We start from the raw sequence: 21,960 nt of genomic DNA, 5'->3' as shown, positions 1-21,960 counted from the left end.
TATTAACTTTATTTATGTTGCTGTGCATGCACCAAGTGGGCAATGAGCGCAACAATCTTAATATAACACAGTCTATTCCATTTTCAGAAGAAAATATCTTTTAATGTATTCTCAAGAAAGTTTACATATTTAAAAGATATAACACAACATTCTACACGCACACTAAAATCAAGATAAATTTATTCTGCTGTGGGTTACTTGCAGCTAGAAATAATATACATTAAAATGCAGATAGATCGTGTTATAAATCTGGTACATACTGTACTGTATTCACATCGCTAGGGTTTCTAGAGTCACAATGTACCGTAATCATTATAAAGAAACAGTAAAACCAAACTGATATAGTATTCGTAAAATTACAAAACATTTCACTTTAAGCTAGCAAAGGTCTTTGGTATCTAAACTCTCATACGAGTATTTATGTTACAATTAAAAATCTACAATCAGTGATGTTTCGCACAAGAATTTTAAACAAGAGCGTCATAAAGCACTTGAAAATACTCTATGTTGGTAATTATAAGCCATGTTATTATCAGATTGGTTTCAATTACATATGTATTTTGTAATAGTATTTATAAACATTACTTAATCGATACTATTCTCTAGTTAGTACTGTAGTCATTAATACTCATTTGGATTTGAGAGATTGCTGTCTGGCATCCAGTGATGGTGATACAGGATTAACGTCACCGTACTTGAGTAACTACCTGTCTCTTTACTAAACTAGTTATTAAGCTCTTTATGTTACCTCCTGCAGTATACAGAGCGACTATCGTGGTAATTAGTAATACAAGGCATGATGTAGTAATTGATGCAGAATAATTTGGTTGATGGCCAACATTCACTAGTGTCTAAAATTAGAAAGATGGTATATAGGATATCAGAATTGTAATAAAAATTAAAATGATTATATTATTATTAAACGAAAAATGTTACTAAACTTTAAAATTACATCGGTCAAGGTGATCATATATTATTAAAATTTTGATTTCAAAGATATATGCGTATATGTATATGGCTTACCAATAAAGATGTCAGCTCGTGGGTAGCAAATACGTAGGCAATTTTCTTCCAATTACGTTTGTCAAAACCATCGAATATAATCACGCTCCAAAAGATATTTAGTAGGATAAATATACTCGTAAAAATCGCTAAATAGCAAGAATAGGTAAAAATAGGTGAATATTAGTATATAATTTTATACAACCATGTATATCACTTAACATTTAGCGTAATGTGCATTATGTAGTAGAAAGTCAAAATTAAATTAAATGTCGAATATAACAGCCGCTACGGAAAGGAAGCGTACCTGATGAAAGAAAAAACAGGTCTGAGTTTCCTTTAATTCCAACAGTACCAGGTCCAGACGCCGTCGCTAATAGATTAACTACGGAAAATGCACCACTCATTACGCCAAAGCCAAATCCAGCCACTACCATGAATAACAAATAACAGTATTAAGCGCAAGCCTGAAGAGTTGATTAATGCTACGATAATAATGTATTGATTGTACTAAAATTTTAATAGAGATTTTTCTATACCATAAGCAATTTTGTGTTTTCTTTGCCTTGTCTGGCTGATCGTTGAGGACGTTGTAATAGAAAGTAATCCTTTATCAGCTTTCCTGCAATATTCAAAGTGGTTAGCAAAGACAATCATCTATCGTTCTAAGAAGAACAAGATATCCCATTTGAAATAATACAGACTACTGTACGTATAAAGAAAAAGAGTAATTTGTTTAAATCAAGTCCAATGCTAAAGAGCATCTGTTGACGTTGTCATTTACATCATATTACTCAAGAAAATTGAGCTTCCCATACAGCTACTCACTTCATCAGAAGGTAGAAAAGGTAACGAAATAATTCTTGTATAGCAACACATAAAGCCACACTTATGCCAAGGCGTAATTTTAGGTCTGAGAAAGGAATTTGCCATATAATTGAAGAGAACAACAGTGAAACGAGCCAAAAGAAGGCACTAACAAGGAATAAAAATAATAGCCCAAGTTATGATATCAGGCATGATGATTGGTAAATCGATTATTAGTGTAGTATTCTCAGTCTAGTTAATGAGTCTTAATTGATGCTGTTTGCACTAAGGACTTTGTATTATCAGTCTAGTTAATGCATAACGTTTTTTTATTTCATGTTACACTAATTTTGACTTTCTTTCGTACGAGTTGTTGTCTTCGACTTAAGATTGTACTGTTCTGTACTACAGTCCGTCGCTACTTTTTCATTTATGCGTCTACTGTGGCTACGATTTACTCCTATACTAGGCTTGTATACTGATTGTATTTGTATCCACTGTAGTTTATTTTCCAAGTACAGTAATTGAAAATAGTTTACTTTCCTATGATGACATTGTATCTATTAGTGTTTCATGTTGGAACTTTGTAATATCTTTTCTACGCGTATAGTCCCATTGGTCACTAAACCTATATTGGTGGTTGTAGGAGTATTACCTGGTAAACATAATGATGATTTGAGTAGCATCGTCAGCAATGGTCATAGTAAATATAGCCAATGAAGGGCCAAAGGCAATAAACGTATAGCCAAACCAACTCATAAACGCCATCACTGCTTGAATAGTGTATTTATGCTAATAATAACTACTGCAATCGGCCGAAATTGATAGACACTATGTACAGTTCTACAGCAGTTCTCTACAGTACTGCACTCTTTTTTTCCTTCTAAAGCAGTCAAACGATTCAGACCGCGAATAAAAATAGACGTAGTACTCTTCTTCTATATATACAAGTATAACTAAGAAGTCAATAGTGTAATGCTTACGTTGGAAAAGGATTTTTGAACTCCAAAATGATTAATTATTAGCCATAAATTACAAGACAAAGTGGATGAGCAAGAACCTTGAGAAAGAGTAACTTCAAGGTCTGGTATGGACGATAGAGATTTACAATGGTAAGGACTGTGCGATATACGGTACTGATACAGTTACAGAACGAACAAGTTCGATTACTAGATTGTATAACGTGTTTATACTTGTATGGGTAGCAGTATAGCAATCCTCTACCATCGCAACGGACGCCGCAGCACAGTACACTGTACACTGTGTACAGTGCAAGGTACTGTAAGGTCGTGGACGTCTAGTACAGCTGGACAATATGATTGTTTGCACCTCTAGTAGCAAGAAGCATATTCTAATTTTACTCCGTAAGGAATGATTTGCTAAGTAAGATATGCTGCATTTTAGTCCGAATAAGACCAGGGACTGCTAAAAATAAGAAAGACAAGACTGGCAACGACTGTTCTTTGCATAAAATGAGGACATCAAGTCGCAACGATTAATAAAAAATGGCCTTTTTTACCACTATAAGCTGACTATTTGCTGGTCATTTGAACTGTGCTATGCTCCAGCTGGAACCCGTGCCCGTACACAATGACCAGTAAAAAATAGTCGACTTCTGCACTTTTGGCAATGGATAGTCGTTTCCAGTCCTCTATTATTTGCAGTGCTGCAGACTTGTAGCCCCTGCCAGAGGATTATTTATGTCGTCCATGGAGCTAATTCCAAATTTAATCTCGGTGCGACGAGAACGCTTTAACGTTTTGACCAGTGTCGTGCGGTTTGTCTATATTCGGGACAGTGCATACAGGCACCAAACTCATTCATTACAGTATTATTTAGGTGCTGTATTGTAGGCCAGAAATTACGTCATGGTTCCTTTATAGCAGTCTAATTTTGAATTAATATTTAATTATATTTTGATTTGTTTTGATGGGATATGGCACAGTGATAAAGATTATTTACAGTAACTTCTATAAGAATTAGGTTCAGGACTGTTTACTACACAATACTGTATTGCAATTCACAACAGTCGTTTCCGACTAGGTGCATGCAGTGTAGTTAGACATAGGCAAATATGCATGGTGATGGAATTTCCAATACTAATATACATTCGGTAGTCCTAGATTTGATAAAATATATTGTATCTTACCAAATAAAAGACACAGCTATAGCCAAAGATAGATTGATTATAGGTGAAAATTGAAGAGAGCTTTTATTATGGAAATTAAAACTTTCAAAAAATTTGTTTCCAAGCTTTCCCACATCACCGCATTTAGTCATACAGTATAGCAAGTGATAGTGGAGAATTAAGTTGACGACTCGACGTGTGTACCACTATAGTAGAATTAGTTGGAAAGATAAACTACAGTCCACCAAGTAAGACGAAAAATAACCACAATCAATCGACGCAACCGTGCTTTAGATTAGTAACAATATGTAAGCGAAGTCATTTATTAACAATTTGGATAACCCTTATACCTTTGCTTACTTTACAAAGACAATCATGTAGATGCATAAATATTGCAAAAGAATAGCTTACGATAGTTATACAAGTACAAACTTTCTAAAATCTTGTTATAAATATACACAACATTAGCTTAGATATTTAAGGAAATGGATTAAAAATATTTCTTGGGCAAACGTAAACAATGATCCAGTTTACAATCATTTTCGTGTCGCAATATTACAAAATTCTTGTCATTACAACGATTGCGGACAGATGCATTATATTAGATAGAGCAACATCATGTCATAGATGGACGATGGAAATGATTTACTATATAGTACTAAATAGTCGATCCAAAAATACCAATTCAGTAGCATTTTGTTACATCCAGATTAGTAAACAGCCGATTCGCTTGTTTCAAGCAATGTAATAATAGGTTATAGTACAACTCTATTGCATCTAAAATGTCAAAACTCAGTAGTAAAACAACCAATTTTAATGCCCTCAGATGAACTGAATGCAGTTGAAACTATTATTCATTAGGTGAATTAGCAACGTATCTCAGTCTAGGTGAGCTACCGCCAACTGTATATCTAAAGGGAGATGCAATTCCGCTGTGATGAAGAGATTGTGGAGAATTGCTACTGTCCATTCTTGGATTTAAACGAGACACAGATGATTGATAACGCCTATTAGACCATCCGATACACATAATATAAAATACAACGACTAGCGCCAGTATAAAGGTCCATAGGCTGAGTAAAGAATAGAACGGTCGAGTCCAAATAAGTAATGTATCTGTATACCAAAGATATTTGTCAGCTTTTAAACTTTCTTGGACCATACTTTGTTTACGACAAAATTCACTACAAGCGCTTTCATCCAATTTCATCGGCGACGATACCAAGGCCTTCTCAGGTGACTTATAAACGACAGATACTGTGATCTGTTGTCGAGTAATTTTACTGGTAAATTTTACCTGCATTTGATTATCCACAGAAGTATCAATATTCTTAAGCAATGATATTTCGTATATACATTCATTTTCACTTGAAGCCGTCCCTCGAACAGATAAAAACGGATCCGCAGTAAACTATGGCAACAGAATTATAGATTAGGTAATTGATTATCTTATATATTACGTCAAAAAGGCCTTTTTGGTGTTATTTAAATTCAAGATAAATACCTCTAAATTCTTCAGTTGAAGAGGTATACCAAATACCGTAAGACTATCAGATTTATGGCTATCTGTTAAAATAATGCTTAATTTGCTGATAACAAAGGCAGGTATGAAACGAACTGTTTCCACTTCTGATTCTATTGTTGGGTTGCGATCCAAATTTGTAGTAGAGGCTGTCAATTCTAAGATTACATTGTCGATTGTACTGACTGAAGACGCTAGAGAACGATCTGTAACGTAAAAGTAATACAACGTTATTCGAATCCTTAATTTTAATTTAAAATTAAGGCAAAAAATTGACCTGTTCGACGAGGATTAATCTGACAATATGTTAAACTTCGTGATGTATTGACAATCGATTCTACGTCGAAGATATCATCAGCGTCAAAGTCTCGGTAACCATCCTTTAAACGTAAGTTACAACTGAACAACTTTGAGGCCCTGGATTCTACAAGATGGCCTGAAAATGCGTTGAGTTCATTACCAGATGAGGCAAACGTCACTTTAGAAACATAATGAACGGGTTGTTTTGTAAATTGCATGCCATCATAGACGTTTGTGACAAATTTCTGAGAACCGCTATGCAAAGAAACTTTAGCAATACGATTCACAACGACCTAAGCAAAAAGTGAATCATGTAAATATCAACAACACATTATTACTGTAATTGCTTAGGCAAAAATCTAACTTACATCACAACTTAGGGATAGTAATCCTTTCACATTGTAATAAATAACTGCTGAGCCAGCTTTCAGAGCTGTTATGATACCGCTATTACTATCAACTTCTACAATATTGCTTTCATCGGAGGACCAAACCCCAGTAGGATGTTTCGTTAAAGCAGTTTTAATATATGTGGAAAAGCCAGATAATATTGACAGTGATCGAGGTACAACCGCATGGTCAACAGTGATTCGAATATGATCACTGATAGACGTTGATGATTGATCCCATACCTGTAACAAAACGTTCACATTTTTAATGTTTCATCAGATGGAATGTACTTTGACAATTATGTAACAACACAGAAATCCACAAGAAAGTAAGTTTAGTATAAACGTTTCAACAATGGTAACTTACATGCCAAATAACCTGACCAGGGCTAATCGTTTTAATGGTATAAACGTTACTGTTAGTTTCTCGCGATATATGGACAATATCAAAACGATTTAATTGATATTCTAATTTATAGGCAACATCGTCTAGACGTTGTCCTGAACTATCTAATAAATTAACTCTGAACTTGATGGTTGCACCAATAGGAAATTTGTGCGTTTGGTTCGTAGTCGTAACTCTTAAAGTAGATAAACTTTCAATGGATATCGCTACAACTGGTTTTACCTATGGTAAATATGAAATAGATAAGAGAGATTTACTAATAGAGATTTTATCGAATAATTCAATAACAGAACAGTACCTCCAAATTTATTGCAACAGTCTGATTCAAACCCAATTTATCCACAGATGATGCAAAAATTGTGACTCTACCAGCATCACTACCAGTAGTTATACGTCTCTGGTCATCAATTGTTGCAACCGATGTTTTACCGCTAATACTGAACGTTAATTTAGCAAGTCCATCCAAATTTGTTTTTAGTTGAGTTTCCGAACGATACGGTAATCTCAATTGACATGATACTGGATAAATTACTTGTAGAGCTTTGGAAACCTGTCAATGAAAATGAACATATGGTATGACTAAGATGTAGATAACTCACTTAATAATATTCAAAGTGATATCAGTACTACAGCAATGCGGAACTCACTATCTTTGATGGAAACAGTAAGAATATTTTTTATTTCATAATTGATAATACACTTTCACAAACCTCAAACTTTTGCTCAGCAGATAAGACTGCTCCAATTTCAAAGTATCTACTGATACTAGTTTCTGTTTGATCTACCGTCAGCGTAACATGGGATTCTCCAGCACTTTTACTTGTTACACGAACCGCAAAATCGCTTTCGTCTTCGTAGTTAATTCCACTCTATCATCAAAAAACATGACCAAGGCATTAAATAATGATTGAGAATATCTGGCTCGTATCAGAGACAATAATACAATGCGTACATTAGAATAAATAGATGATATTGTAATGACTTCATCGTTGGACGATATCCAATTAAATTTAATTCGTGGCATTGCGCTTCCGAAGCTAATCGGAGTTTCATCGGTTAATCCAACTGCGTAAACTGACATCTAAGCAGGGTCAAGTATAGCAATTTTAAAAGATGTTGTACAATTATATATATATTATTGTAGAAATTTATGTAACATGTTTCAATATTGCAATCTATATTATAGGTTTATATAAATATCATTTCTAATAAAACATGTATACCGTAGATCCCGTTACTAAACGATTTGTTGACGCAAAGATCTTAACACCCGTCAATCTAGTGACGGTAACAGGCACTGAGGTCTTAGAGTAGGTTCTAACTTTTCCAGTTGAGGCATCGACGGCCTGCATTACAACCTCAATCAAAGTTCTGCCAATATTTTTCGCTTGTACGAGGCCTTTACTATCTACTACAGCGATGTCATTAGTTAATGAATGAAACAAAACTTGAGCCTGTGTTGGTGGTCCACCATAACAACTTATCTGCCAATATGTAAATTTTTAAACACATTAAATACCGATAACAATGATAGTGTAAATAAATATATTAAAGCCAATGCTTTCAAATATCTTGTTAATAATACAAGCATTGGGAATTCACCTGAATTTCTGCCGATGGGACAAGAACTAAGCTAGTTGGGAAGACAGACATCGGCGGGAAAACATAAATTTCTCGAGAAACGCTTAAAGGAGGTCCTATAGCGCTAGATTCTCCTGACCAAACTACAGTTGCGTAGCCTACAGATAATCCTCGAAGTTTATAAACTGCAGTATCACCAGAGTCTGACTTTGTAACTTCTACAAGCCTAATTGGGTAGAAAAGATGACGAAATATCTTCAATGTAACAAACAAAATTTTTAATACCAAATATCGCGATTTCACTTACGTGATCTCCAAATTTTTCGAAGAACTACGAGCTGACAATTTAACTAAATTTAGATAGCGAGAAGGCAATGGAAAGCCAGAACTGTCAATCAATTTAGCATATGCAGTGGTTTCACTTCCCATCTCAATGAGATCTATCACATGAACTTCTATACTCGAAAGCCTTAATACTCTCATCGTAGCCTTCGCAGGAGTAGTATCTGTGTCGAGGCACAAATCTCTTACAAATAAAGATGTGGTACCCTCGCGGAGAGGAATAATTCTCAGTTTAGAAGATGATATTCGAGTTACGTTAATATTCGCGTGGCTTCCTTCAATTCGAAAGTGACCAGATCCATGAATAATAGAAAGTTGTTCCTATAAGCATACAAGGAGTTAATATCAAATACTTCATAAAGAAAGATTGAAAAATTTGATTAACTTACTGTAATATTATGGTGATTAAAAATATTCAACGCAGCAGGTGATATACGTGGAGGAGAAATTAATTGCAAAATCAGCGACACACTTAATGGCGGCAATGATTTTTGTTTAGGTTGTATGTTGACTTTATATCCATTAATCGAGCTCTGAATGATGACAGAACCTTCAGTTGCAGCTGTACGTACTAACCTCAATTCTAAATCCGAGATTAAAATAAGTATCAAATTATGAATTTAATTCTTTTCGCATAGCCGCTGACAATGTTATCGCCAAATTCGTAAAATAAAGTTTTACCTGATGTATGATTATTAATCCACTCGTAATCTGATACATCTGCCATACTTGCTAGCTCTTGATTTTTAGAATGCCACGTTAATTGTATAGATGAAAAGTTATTGAAATAGCGTCCATTTGCATCAATCATAGATAGACGAATAGGAAATGATTGATCATTTCGAACTGGATGTTTTAGGACTTTCTCTTCTAGCCATTGATAGCAAGGAATAACATCAAAATCTGGTAAAAGTGTGAGTACCGGTTCCATTTTAAGCGCATCTGGTATAGTACACATGAATCTATACAGAAATTAATAATGACAGCTAATTTTAATTTTAATATAGGCAACCACATGTAAAATATCCAATTGTCACTAGATAGACGTAGGAAGTATGCTGTTGATCGTAATATATAATTATATTTTTATTTTTTAAAAAGATTTTCAGTAGTGATTGATTTACGTTACCTAAAGGTTACGGAACTACTGACAGAAAAAGGAAATCCAAGAGACTTCCTGTTACCAACAGAAATAGTAAGAATTTGTTCCCCTAACTGTGTACAAGTAACGCGATGAACATGGATATTGTCTGTAGCTAGAGATAGTCGTGTGGGCATATCGCTGGGGGATAATAATTCTAAAGATACTTGATCAGGTTCGGCAGGGATTACGGATTCGAAATACGAACTTCTGTCGAATGATCTTGGCTTGGGACCTCCAATCGAAGTTATCGTAACAGAAGAGTACAGTGATACAATAGCAATACCCGAAGGATCAACAACCTAACATTTGAAATGAGGTAAGCTTTCTATTAATTTGGTCCTAACTATAAACATTTCTATATCTAAGTACATTATTTATCTACCTGAAGAGGGTCAAAACAAGTTACTATCTCTTCAGCGGTCAGACTAACTGATCCTGCATCGGTATAGGATGCGTGTAGCCTAGCGGACCCTGGATTGATACAGTGGATAACGATCGCCAAACAACTATCGTTAAAGTTACCTATTTGATATTTAGCAAAGAAAAAACCATGTTAAACCGTCTGCTTATTTATCTAATTACGATTAACAAAGATATTTGGATGTACCAGGTTTGCGAGTCTCATCAACGGTGAAAATGTTTAAATCGGATGACATAATGTCGATTGGAAAGTTATCACACAATAAAAAGTTCAAAGTTCGACCATCGTCTACCGTTGTCCACATTCTTAAATCTAAAGTTAAAGATTCCCCTGCTGCAGTTTCCACAGGCGGTGACACAAATTTCATTCCGTAAGGATAAGATACATACACCTAGTGGATAATCAATGATGGATGAGTTTAAGTGATGTGCAATAATAGTACATGGTAAGAATCTTGTTGACCTACTTCAGCAGTACTGAAATGATTGGAATTTCTAATATCGATAGCTTTAATAGTAGTTTGACCAAAATTTCGGGCTTTTACAAGGCCCTTAGTATTGACAGTTGCCACGTTAGCTTGTGATGTAGACCAATAATAAGATCCGCTACCACCGTTAATCTATAGAATATGGCAAAGTAATATCCATGTGAAAAAAAAATGAAGAAGCAGCTCAATGTCAGCTTTTTTACAGTCAATAGAAATGTTGCCATGCTTACTCTCAATTTATAGCTACAATCTAGTTGGCCAACTGTAGTCCATGGAAATACCAGAATCGGAGGTTGTAAAGAAATCGGTTTGAATATGTTTACATCTTGGTCACCAATGACTGCCTGCTTGAGATTCAAGTGTTTCTTGTCTGCTGCTAGCTGTAAGAAACATTTCATAAGCAATATTATTTAAACTTACTTTATACGGTAATATAGTATATCGTATGTAGATAGCATGATAGTTAATACAATATAATATCACAATACCCAAATTTGTGATAAGCTAGCAGTAATGGTAACATTTCCAGCTTTGATAGCTTGTATTTGATGATAAGACCCATTTGAAGTAGAATAATGCACTAAAAAGTAGTCCTTTGGAAATGCAGACTTTATAACGGTACCCTGGGTATAAGATATTGAGAGAAAATTAGCATTCCGTATTCAATAGAAATGTTTGTTGTATTTATGTTATCTTTATAACCTCCGATATCTGTATTCTATTTGAATCTCGATCGTATAAGTCAATGATAACGGTGTACTGTCTGCCACTTTCGAGAACCCATACTCTATCAGGTAAGACTGTAAAGCCTAGATATGCCGGTTCTACGACATGCACTTCACAATTTGGCCGGTAGTCAATTTGACTTTGTTGAATATCTATAATACCAAGGAAAAGGATCAGTAATAGTCGAATGTCTTTTAAAGGATCATCGCTAATTGTAGAACGTTATCTTTCTTACTTTTGTCGACGAGGGAAACAACACTATCGCCGATATTTTTGGCCGTAATCACTGACTCAATCTCTTTCATGTCAATTATAGATTTGTTACTCACATCGAAGGCATACAGTTCAGATGGAAATTTTACCTCTGTGTAACAAAACACGTAGAATAAATACAATGATACTTTGAGTTATCCACTTTCGCTATGACTATGGCGTGAGATTAGCAGTTTAAATCTAGTTTACCACGTTGCTGCTCTTGAATTAGCCTGAAAACTTGAAAGCGAACCCGTGCCCCTACCAAAATGTAAATATCATCTGATGGAACCAGCATGACATTATCTATCACCTGTATCCTTAATCTACTGGGAAGGATATTCTAGTAAAAAGGTTAAACAAAAAAGGATCAATTAGGTTGACTCCTGACGAAAAGTAAAGCTGGTTCTGTCAAAAGCATTGGCGCCAACTACTACTTTAGCGGTGAAGTAATGATAGTGCATATAGATAGTAATGAAAATGATTGATTTGATGGAATATACCTTGAACGTCAGGTCCGCCAATCTGGCACAAAGCATCGCCGAGCCGGTATTAATTCCTTCGGCCAAAACACTATTGGCAACTGTATTTGGCTTTGGTAGTCATTAGTGGACGTATTTTATTATAACAAGATGTGGAATTTTTTTATTAGTAATTTACATTACTAGGAGAAAAATTGGGGCTACTTTTTGAGGTCATGATTTACAAATCAAATGTAATGATTACAATATGGATAAAAAATAATAAATGAACTGTACCCCTTTTACTTACAGAGATTTGGGTGCAAACTCCGTTGCAATCACAATTTCGAGCTTGTTCACGTCCCGGCATAATCCTATGACAATGAAAAAGTATAATGAAAGCATGCACCATTTGGTAGTTATTGGGTAGCTGTCGCCACGCTGTAGAAATTTAATAATCCATTACTTTACCTAAGCACATTATTGGCATCGATATTACTATTAGGGGCATTTGATAGAAACCAATCAACAGCGAAACCGCTCACATTTGAGAATACATTGCCTGCAAATTGTTATTAAGCAAAAAGGCATTTTAATTCATCTTGATATAGGTGTGGCTTAAGTCATTGAGATTGAGTATCAGTAGTGCTGACAGCATTACTACAAGATTTTAAATCCGATTTTAAGAATGCATACGGTAATATGAAAGGTGCAATGAATTACTCTCTCTCTCTACTCTTAATTGGATATTTATACGTAATACTTTTACTGTACACGCGTACTAAAGTCTAGTGCACCTATTGCAGTAGAGAAATGATACTTGAGCATTGGCGAAGGGATAAGAAAAGTTTCATTACAATTATGCAAGCTTTACCCTAACATACAGCAGTATTACAATATTATTCATAAATCATCCTGATTACTGTACCTATTTTGTCATACGCCTTGACGTAGTAAATAGCTGGTGCTTGACCTAACAGCAACAAGCGAGATGTAGACATAATTTCGATACGTACAATTTTATCGACGGCGACATTCGATTGCAAAATTTCACCCGAGACTAGAAGAAGGCATAACACAAGTTGTTTGAGTGAAAAATTAGTTGTAGTATAGTAGAAGAGTGTACGCGTATCAATGCAAATTATAGTAGAGTATAGAGACTACTAACTATCTTCAGCAAGTATTAAAGCTGATTGACGGGTTGGTCCAACTGAAGTTGTAGTGACTATGGCACTGTTGGAGCAGCCACGAGCTTGCGATGCTAAACATGAGGAAAAGAATTTTAAAATTAGAGAATTGATTGATAAATTAGTCAAGGTATTAGTGCATCCACGATCAATGTAGGAATGTCTGCTACTGCAGCTGCTGCTGTAGAGATGTGTTGTACAAGATTGCAGCTTGTATCGTGTAATAATGCTATTGATGCAAAAGTTGTATTGCATAGTACTGTATGATCGTTGTCATACGGCTCCAATTTAGTAACAGTTTAGCATACAACGGTCCTTCTTATTGCAATATCCTGACTATCAATAGGTGAATTGTTGTCCCCTCGTCAATCTACTACACACTGAAGTAGACTTGCAAGGATTTCAAGTAGTGATGACGACAAGACTTACATGGACCAGAAAAGATCGGCATTACCGGTATGACCTCCGGATTGGAAGAAGTCCTAATAGGTAATAAAGTAGGTCGAGATTGATCATCCAGTATGGTTTTAATTAAGGCAACAAAATACATATGACAAGAATGGCATTGACATTATCCTACAGTACAGTACGATGTCAGTTCATGAAGAATGTGACTTGATGAAAGCAAGCCACAGCTCGACATGACCGACTTTGCATGTAGCTTGATCCATCCAAGCTCTACTCTACATCGTAGATTGGCGATATGGTGACGAGGCTATGCTAAGCTATTGGGTATCCATGATGGAGTAGGATCGTATCCACTGTCTAATGGACTGACTAATCGCAATTGCATGCTACTGTCGTTACTATCCATTGTAGTGCACCGATGTTGGACGATGTCCTACTATACTTGGATTGACTACTGCAATGTGGTATGTCCAAGCTGACGATGTTATGAAGCAGACTAGAAGACTGTCGAATTCATCCTGCAATGGTAATGTCGTTTTATTTGCTTGTAGTACCGTCAACACGTTGTCACTGTAGGCTATCAAAATATGAAATTACCAAAAGTAGCAGCCATTTTGCAATCCTTGAATAACAAATGAAGCCGAGCTACTTCCACTGGGTGTATAGGGCAAGAGGACTTGAGGTACGTTTAAATGAGGATAATCTTTACATAGCACCAATGCAAATAGTAGACAGAAGCTACTAAAATAGCGAGCTTTCATCTTCAGCTACGTGCAGCCTCAAGGAGAATAGTTGTACAATCACCAACAGCAATTAAAATTGATTTCTACCACAGAATACTTGACCGATTGCAATTCAACGACGGAATATCCAAGCTGCAAGTAGCGCTCAACTCCTTGCTGCGCCTCCACTATGAATAAATCGCGATGATACCTTTCAGCTTGGCCGTCGGCTTGACTACCGTACTGTGGCTCAATCTACTCTCTCTGGTCTCTACTGTACTACTGGGTACAGGTATGGATACGATGAGGAGCACGAGCTTTTGGGCCAGTCGAACACAAGATGGGCTGACAACTCGAGACACCTACTCAAACACCTGCAATCGACCATAGTGTACCCATGACCAGCAGCACCCACTTGGGATTACGTCTAGCCTGGTGCAATGGCTTCAAAAACCCGGGCTTTTTTTTAACGAGTGTGTCGACGACTACAGTACTATGTAGTGTGGATTACAGTACCAGTACTGTAGCGTTGTACTGTACTGTACTGTACTGTACTGTACTGTACTGGAAGGGGTGCGTGAGTGTGCCCAGTGCAAGCGACTACAGTACATACAGTACTATGCAGTATGGCGTACAGTACCAGTACTGTAGTGTTCTACTGTACTGGAACAGGTGCATGAGTGTGCGCGGTGCAAGCGACTACAGTACTATGCAGTGTGGAGTACAGTACCAGTACTGTAGTGTTCTACAGTACTGTACTGGAAGAGGTGCGTGAGTGTGCCCAGTGCAAGCGACTACAGTACATACAGTACAGTACTATGCAGTATGGCGTACAGTACCAGTACTGTAGTGTTCTACTGTACTGGAACAGGTGCATGAGTGTGCGCGGTGCAAGCGATTACAGTACTATGCAGTGTGGCGTACAGTACCAGTACTGTCATAATCTACTGTACTAGAAGCGGTGCGTGAGTGTGCCCAGTGCAAGCGACTACAGTACTATGCAGTGTGGAGTACAGTACCAGTACTGTAGTGTTCTACTGTACTGGAAGGGGTGCGTGAGTGTGCCCAGTGCAAGCGACTGCAGTACTATGCAGTGTAGAGTAGAGTACAGTACATTGCCTACAGTACAGTACTGTCTATACTGTACTGTACAGTACTATGCAGCGTGGACTGTAGCTATGGCACTGCAGAGGATGTCAATAGGCTAGGGTGGCCTACAGTACTGTACAGTGTACAGTGTACACTCTTGCCTGTGCACTGTACACTGTACGTCAGTACGCCTAGGCCCTAGCCTAAGCTTTCATCAATCCCCATTGACAGTAGAAAGTACTGTCAATGGCGGGAGGGGTGGCTGGCCCACCCCACATCATCATCATGGCATGCATCCGACGGATTGCCCCTGGACGAGTGTGGATTGGCCGATAAAACAGGCAGTGTAGTGGATGAAAGATGGCACAAGCGTCCTGCTTCCAGTATACAGTCGTCATCGGCGCCAACCACGCTTGTCAATCACATCCCGCACTCCCAGCCCCTGGGCACAACCAATGCGGGCGGATTCGACCCCGGGTAGAGACCATGACAGGACCGGTACTGTACCGTGTAACACCACTGACTGACAGTGTCCAACGACAGTGTGGAAGGGATTGAATTAACACAGTATAAATGCAAAAGAAATTGATCATCACTAGCAAACTACCAAGGCAAGTTGCAATTTAATCTTATCCTGTGTTGATAATTGATTGGCAAATGTTGTTGATGACTAGCAATCGTTTACTACAACTTGAAGCTTTTTGTACAATTCGATGGCAGAATGGCGCCATTTTTTGCTATTTTTTTTCCTCTACGCTACTTGATTACGCTCCATCGTTATCGATGGATTGCGTTGGCAGCGGCCAGGTTGCAGCTTGATTGTCCAGCTCTGCAGAGGATTCTACCTGCACAAACAAATTCAATCTGCTGATGTTGATTGTAGACCAATAGAAGCAGAAATTCTTTCACCAATAACGTTTCAATTAAGCTCATGATGGTCGCTAATATTGCTTCCTTTTGCCCTTTTCAATCTTGCATGCTCAGTGTTCCACGTAAGTGGAGTCCAGCGATAATCATTTACGTCACGATAGACCCATTGCAGTGGCCTTCACCACAGTCTTCAACAACATCATTCCTCCAATCCATGGCAGGAGTTTTATTCTCCATCTTTGTAAAACCTTTCTTAACCATGATCAAGTGGAGTAGAAAGAGCAAAGAGAGTGAAAACATTCGCTTTCCCTTTTTTCCCATGCTGACTCACGATATTGTTCTCAGTCAATACTAGTAGAAAGACGTTGCAAGTTCAACCATTCTTCAATATAGCCTTGTCAACCCGATAGACCGACAGTACAGTATTGCAAATGCATTAACAAACTCATTTCCACCTTCATTTCTTTATCATTAGTCAAGCTCCAAAGCAAATCCATTGCTACATGTCCATTTTCTTGTCATGATTAAAATGAGAAAAATGCTAATAGCCATCCGTCAGTTCAACTTATTGTAGCTTGAGTACGGTTGGCTAAGAATCAATACAGACTTGTCCATCATGCCATCATGGACAACATTCCTTCTAGACTACAGATGGCGTAGACGTCCAAAAAAATACCTATCAACCATGTCTACTTCAGATACAAATCCTTACTCTACATGACTTGATAGACTGTCCATATTGTACACCATGACACTGTAGAATGATGGACCGGTAGGCATCAAGTCAGAAAAATGGATACAACTAGCGCGATAGAATCATCCATCGGACTACATATCGTTACCATAGATCAAGGATAAAATGGACTAAATTGCTTTTCTACGACGATAGAATAGACCCACAGTAGATTGATAGGCAGAGAGAGAGAGAGAAATATGGAAATGACCATCATCACTGGCGACACCAACGATCGATACAGGCTACAATACCTTAACCTACCGTCTACCTTGTTCGTCCATGGACAATTCTCAATCGACATCATACTAACCAACATTGATTTTTATCCCTTTCTCTCAAGCAGTATACTGGCACAATATTGTCACTATTGTAAATGCTCTCATGAACAATATTCAAACAACAAATAATCACTGTACTCTGACTGTTGGAGACTATTGCAATAGTAATGCAATTACCTCCATTCAATATCGACTTATTATAGAATTCAGGGATGCTTCAACTTGTCCAGTACCACTACCGATAAAATGACATTCTCATTCTATCAATTACATCATGTAGTACAGAAAAGAACAGTCTCGATACAGAATCTTGCTTGACATCAATCCAATCCAATCGATTCATTCTGTAGCTAGATGGCAATCGACATACGAGTATAGAGAATGATGGATGCCGTTACAAGTTTTATCTTGATGGTAATTTAAGGCAATGATAGTCTCTACATGCAAATACTCAATGTCTACACTAGCAGAAATGATAAATTACAATTGAATTCTCTTCAAAACCGTTTTTTGTAGAATACCAGTCAATGTGGACAAGCCATGTATGTAGTCTGTCATCTCTTGCAATAATGACTTTAAAGTAACAGCGAAACACAGAAGTCGAGAATGGCTTAAAACTTGGCACGGAATTGCACTTCCTATTCATGCAGTAATTTACTTTTTGCAATAATTAAAATAAACCAGTAAATACAACAAATAAGGGGGGTCTTGCACCGATATCAATCCTTCTCCATTAGTGATCCAAAGTATTGATAGAAATAGTTGATAAATTATCCTAACTACAACCACTGACAGTATTGCGCTGACGTAAAATCCTTCTCTTTTTCTAATGCACGTCGTCATAACAAAATTGAAATGGTCAAGTTATGGTATATAGCATAGGACACTTACATTCTTCTGCTGGTTGCCTCAGGCCTTTATAACAGTCAATTATCCACAAGCAACCAACTGCACATGTTAAAGTATCGAAAAGAACGTTATTGACATTGTTAACAGTATCTTTCCTATTTGTAACAGGAGAACCGACTAATATCTTAAGGATTGGATGAGAAAGGCTTACCACCTAGGATACACTTCTTCATGCCTACTGCTGCTATAGACATGACTGAAAGTGTTAACAACGCGTCCGATATACACAGGTAATGGTTGAAAATGAACCAGCCGGTTATTCAATAAATGCATCCATATTGAATTGCTACATTAATATAACCTTAACTACAGTGCATGCTCTAAACGATACTGCTATTAATTAGTAGTAACATGATGGATTTACTTAGATGGACTTCCTTAATAACGTATCTGATAATATTCGACAATCATACGTACTGGATGAGTTGATCATCTACGTATTTCTTATACTTAATGTTATGCTAATAAATGGACAATCTTAATGTTGATAAATTCATCAAATAGACACTCTCTTTCATCTAAATCATTTAATTTTATTCCGTTGATAACTTGGTCACCACTAAATTGATTTCTTTCTTTCCTTCTTTTAGTCATACCCAAATGGGAAAAGAACCAATACAAAGTCATTTAGAAAGCGAGGTTAGTTCTTCCTTATCATGCTTTGAAGAAGTAGAAATTTTTGCAAAATTTCCCCTTTACTGAAAGATAAAAATCGACAAACTATGTTCTTATTCTTCATTTTTTTCCCTTCTTGCCCCGCTCATAAAAGTAATAGTTCCATCTTATTAACCATCATTGTTAACGCTACTTCTCTTGTCGATAGTGTAGACATCAATATAAAATTGATCGTCATCACAAATTGGAGAAAGTCCATATAGTCACACTATACATCGATTAACATTGCTTTACATATCATAAAATACACAACGTAATATTGCCATTAACTTTTTACTTGTTGACACTTAGGTCATGCCGGAAAGTACGTCATGGTCTACTACCAATGCTACCATTTCATTATCTATTAAACAACCTCTATCACCAAAAACAACGACATCAACTTCCTATCAATCGAGCAGTACTACTGCAGATTTATCCACAGACACAAAAGATAAAGATAATTCCAATACTACCGAACAAAGTGATACTTCCAAATCTTCAATTAGTACTTTATTAGAGCTACCTTTAACTTCATCAAATCCTGCCATAGCTAATCCAAGTCAATGTACTACACAAGCCATCATGGAGGAACAAGCTGTATTGCATACAAATAATATAAATTCGACAATGGATGATATCAACAATGTTGACAATGATCTGTTAACGGACGACAAGATAGCATCAAATTTAGATGACAGCGTACAAGAAGAAGACAGTAACATTATAACTACGCTTGCTAATTTAGCATCATTGTCACCAACTGATCAGGTAATGAAATGGTAATTAGTCCAATAGTCATAATAGTTCAATAGTACCTCTACTAGTTGTGACAGCCATAATTTTGCAATCTTTATCAACATGAATAACACTTTGCCATCACTTTAACACTATATTAACTCCGGCTACTACTATCAATCAAGTTGGTTCATGAATGCATTAATAATATTGCATTGAAATGTCTACAATCTAAATAATGATCAGTACCATAGGATATCTTTACCTACGCTGAAATAATAATAATGCCTTCCTTTACTCTATAGATATTCCAACAAACTGCAGCGATTGGGATAAATAGTCTACCAAATGAAATTATCGACTGTCAACTATTCGATGAATTTTCTGTTACTGCAAACGCTACGCTTAACGGTAAATAAACTCTAAGTTTGTTTTAAACTAATTGAACATTAATTACTCTTGCATTTGATGATTTTAATGTGGCCAAAAATAAATCTCTTCTATTTACAATTACATTAGGATCGACCTCTCTTAGTCAGGAAGAATTAATTGCCTTAGCAGCAGATGATAACGACAAAAAATCGAATTTAACTCTAATTCAAGCACAACAGCAATCCATTGATAAAAATGTTAGCAATTCTAATCCCAAAGCAGGCAATCAATCCGGACCAACGTCGACAAAGACAAACTTTACTCTCCAGCAGTTGATGTCGACTAAAGCTAGTAATCAGAAATTACTTGCCGAACGACTATCCTTATCAAGCATTGAAACTAAAGACATCAAGTTATATGCTAATAACCTAAGCGCTTTACTCATAAATACGAAAAAAACGCCCGATGTTAAGCAACAAACTCAACCAGTCGATGCTGTTAAAACAACGACTTCTACTTCAACAAATTATGATCATAGTAAGTCTTCTACCCCAGTTTGTCTTAATAAAACATATATCATTTACCAAAGGGTCAATGCCCTTATCTCTGATATCAAATATCACCAAGTTTGTGGGTAAGACCACCTATTTCTTTGATTAAGGAAGAGAAATGAAGTTTATAGGGCTTGCAATGAATCTTTCGATTTTAGATTGTTATAGAAAATTCTTTTAATCATACTTCTTACATCAATAATAGTATCAACCAAGACCTCCGATAAGGGGTTATATGAAAATAACAGTACAAAAACGACAAGTTCCACTTCCAAACTTACTTCAACGCCAAAAGTGCCACCATCGAAAAACCGCTCAAAGTCGACTAAAACGGTACGAAAATATTCTTGTTAATTTTTTTTCAAATTAGCCTATTGTCATCAGTAGGGATAAAAACTCATATAAATAAATTCAAAGTAGTATCACAAGGCAGCAGAAGATACTTAAAATGCTAATTTTAATGATATACGTAGGGAACATCTAGCAAGCCTTTGAATCAAGGGAAAAAACGCCCACCTCCTACTGCAGCTGCTAAGCAAGCCAAACGAGCTGCAAGGTAAAAACAGTGTTTATAACACGTTTTCCCAGATCGAGTAGATACCTAGTATATGTATTATATTGGTAAACAACTCAGTAATATTTACACTGAAAATCATTGGGTTATTATTACTAGAATTACAACTGCTTTGGGTGTCGATCAGATATTCGTGGAATCACCACAGATGAAACCTTTCGAATCTTTCGAGAATGCTTGCCGAGAGCTCCTACGTTACCATGTCTACTATGAACCAATACCAAAAGAAGAAGACGTAACAAAATGTAAGTATTTGAAACGTTTACCAACTTAGACGTACTGATACGTGCTGCAAGATTGCCGATATCAACAGTATGCATACTTTTCAATTGTGGTAACGTTAAAATTTCTTGTTTATTACAGTTGATGAAGCTTATGAATGCACAAGTGAGCAAACTCTTCAAAAGATTCAACGAATGTATAATAAATTTACTCGACTTTTATACGAAGAGAGCAAGGTTATCTATAGTCTGCAACACATTTTATTATTCATATGAGTTTAGCGATGAAGAATGTTCTTTTATGTATTGTCTGATTTACATTTATTTTGGTTATAGTCATATGCTCCATCAGCTGAGAGAGTTTTGATGGATCGAATTTTTTTAGCCGACGAACGTAAGGATTTTGAGGAAATAAAGAAAGAAAGCATGGGTAAATTCGCAGAATCAGCAGGTTTGTCTATTTTATTGCTTCATTTTCAGCAAAACTGTTTGATATTCAGATGTGTATCATACAAATGTCTTAATGATAGCATCACCAACTAACCTTCTTCATTCTTTCAATTAATTATTAGGCACAGTGTTAGCAACGTTAAGTACATCTGGTGCAGTATCTGATTCTGTGCCAGAGTCAGTTGAGACAAAGGCTGATTCAGTTAATGATAAAGTATGAAAATGTGTATATC

General features: G+C 36.4%; 3 protein-coding genes across 3 annotated transcripts; 1 reads left to right on the top strand and 2 right to left on the bottom strand.

Annotated features, from left to right (window-relative positions):
• Positions 1-686: 686 nt before the first annotated feature.
• TRIADDRAFT_19466 (uncharacterized protein) lies at positions 687-2,577 on the bottom strand (the record flags this gene model as incomplete). The annotated part of the gene is made up of 6 exons (XM_002107912.1): positions 687-851; positions 1,024-1,151; positions 1,310-1,432; positions 1,542-1,624; positions 1,831-1,977; positions 2,465-2,577. 6 exons carry the CDS (start codon positions 2,575-2,577, stop codon positions 687-689), a joined length of 759 nt encoding a protein of 252 aa, XP_002107948.1.
• A 2,210-nt stretch (positions 2,578-4,787) lies between these two features.
• Positions 4,788-14,324, bottom strand: TRIADDRAFT_51962 (uncharacterized protein; the record flags this gene model as incomplete). Its single annotated transcript, XM_002107911.1, has 30 exons — positions 4,788-5,201; positions 5,235-5,348; positions 5,442-5,665; positions 5,737-6,052; positions 6,128-6,391; positions 6,516-6,776; positions 6,853-7,104; positions 7,265-7,423; positions 7,507-7,635; positions 7,778-8,038; positions 8,157-8,361; positions 8,443-8,798; positions 8,867-9,060; positions 9,159-9,439; positions 9,607-9,920; positions 10,004-10,143; positions 10,229-10,433; positions 10,509-10,661; positions 10,760-10,909; positions 11,018-11,152; positions 11,232-11,407; positions 11,491-11,619; positions 11,718-11,850; positions 12,011-12,100; positions 12,279-12,342; positions 12,440-12,530; positions 12,897-13,028; positions 13,137-13,229; positions 13,585-13,637; positions 14,161-14,324. The coding sequence occupies 30 exons, from the start codon at positions 14,322-14,324 to the stop codon at positions 4,788-4,790; spliced, it is 5,652 nt and encodes a 1,883-aa protein (XP_002107947.1).
• Positions 14,325-18,359: 4,035 nt separating this feature from the next.
• Positions 18,360-21,947, top strand: TRIADDRAFT_51961 (uncharacterized protein; the record flags this gene model as incomplete). The annotated part of the gene is made up of 12 exons (XM_002108687.1): positions 18,360-18,397; positions 18,758-18,806; positions 19,134-19,592; positions 19,865-19,970; positions 20,079-20,468; positions 20,521-20,565; positions 20,688-20,815; positions 20,956-21,038; positions 21,156-21,301; positions 21,420-21,514; positions 21,614-21,728; positions 21,850-21,947. 12 exons carry the CDS (start codon positions 18,360-18,362, stop codon positions 21,945-21,947), a joined length of 1,752 nt encoding a protein of 583 aa, XP_002108723.1.
• Positions 21,948-21,960: the final 13 nt, after the last annotated feature.

Source organism: Trichoplax adhaerens, genomic scaffold, assembly GCF_000150275.1.
Source record: "Trichoplax adhaerens TRIADscaffold_1 genomic scaffold, whole genome shotgun sequence".
Classification (NCBI taxonomy): Eukaryota; Metazoa; Placozoa; class Uniplacotomia; order Trichoplacea; family Trichoplacidae; genus Trichoplax; species Trichoplax adhaerens.
The sequence above is the reverse complement of the archived record's forward strand: the minus strand, read 5'-3'. Positions and strand labels throughout refer to the sequence as shown.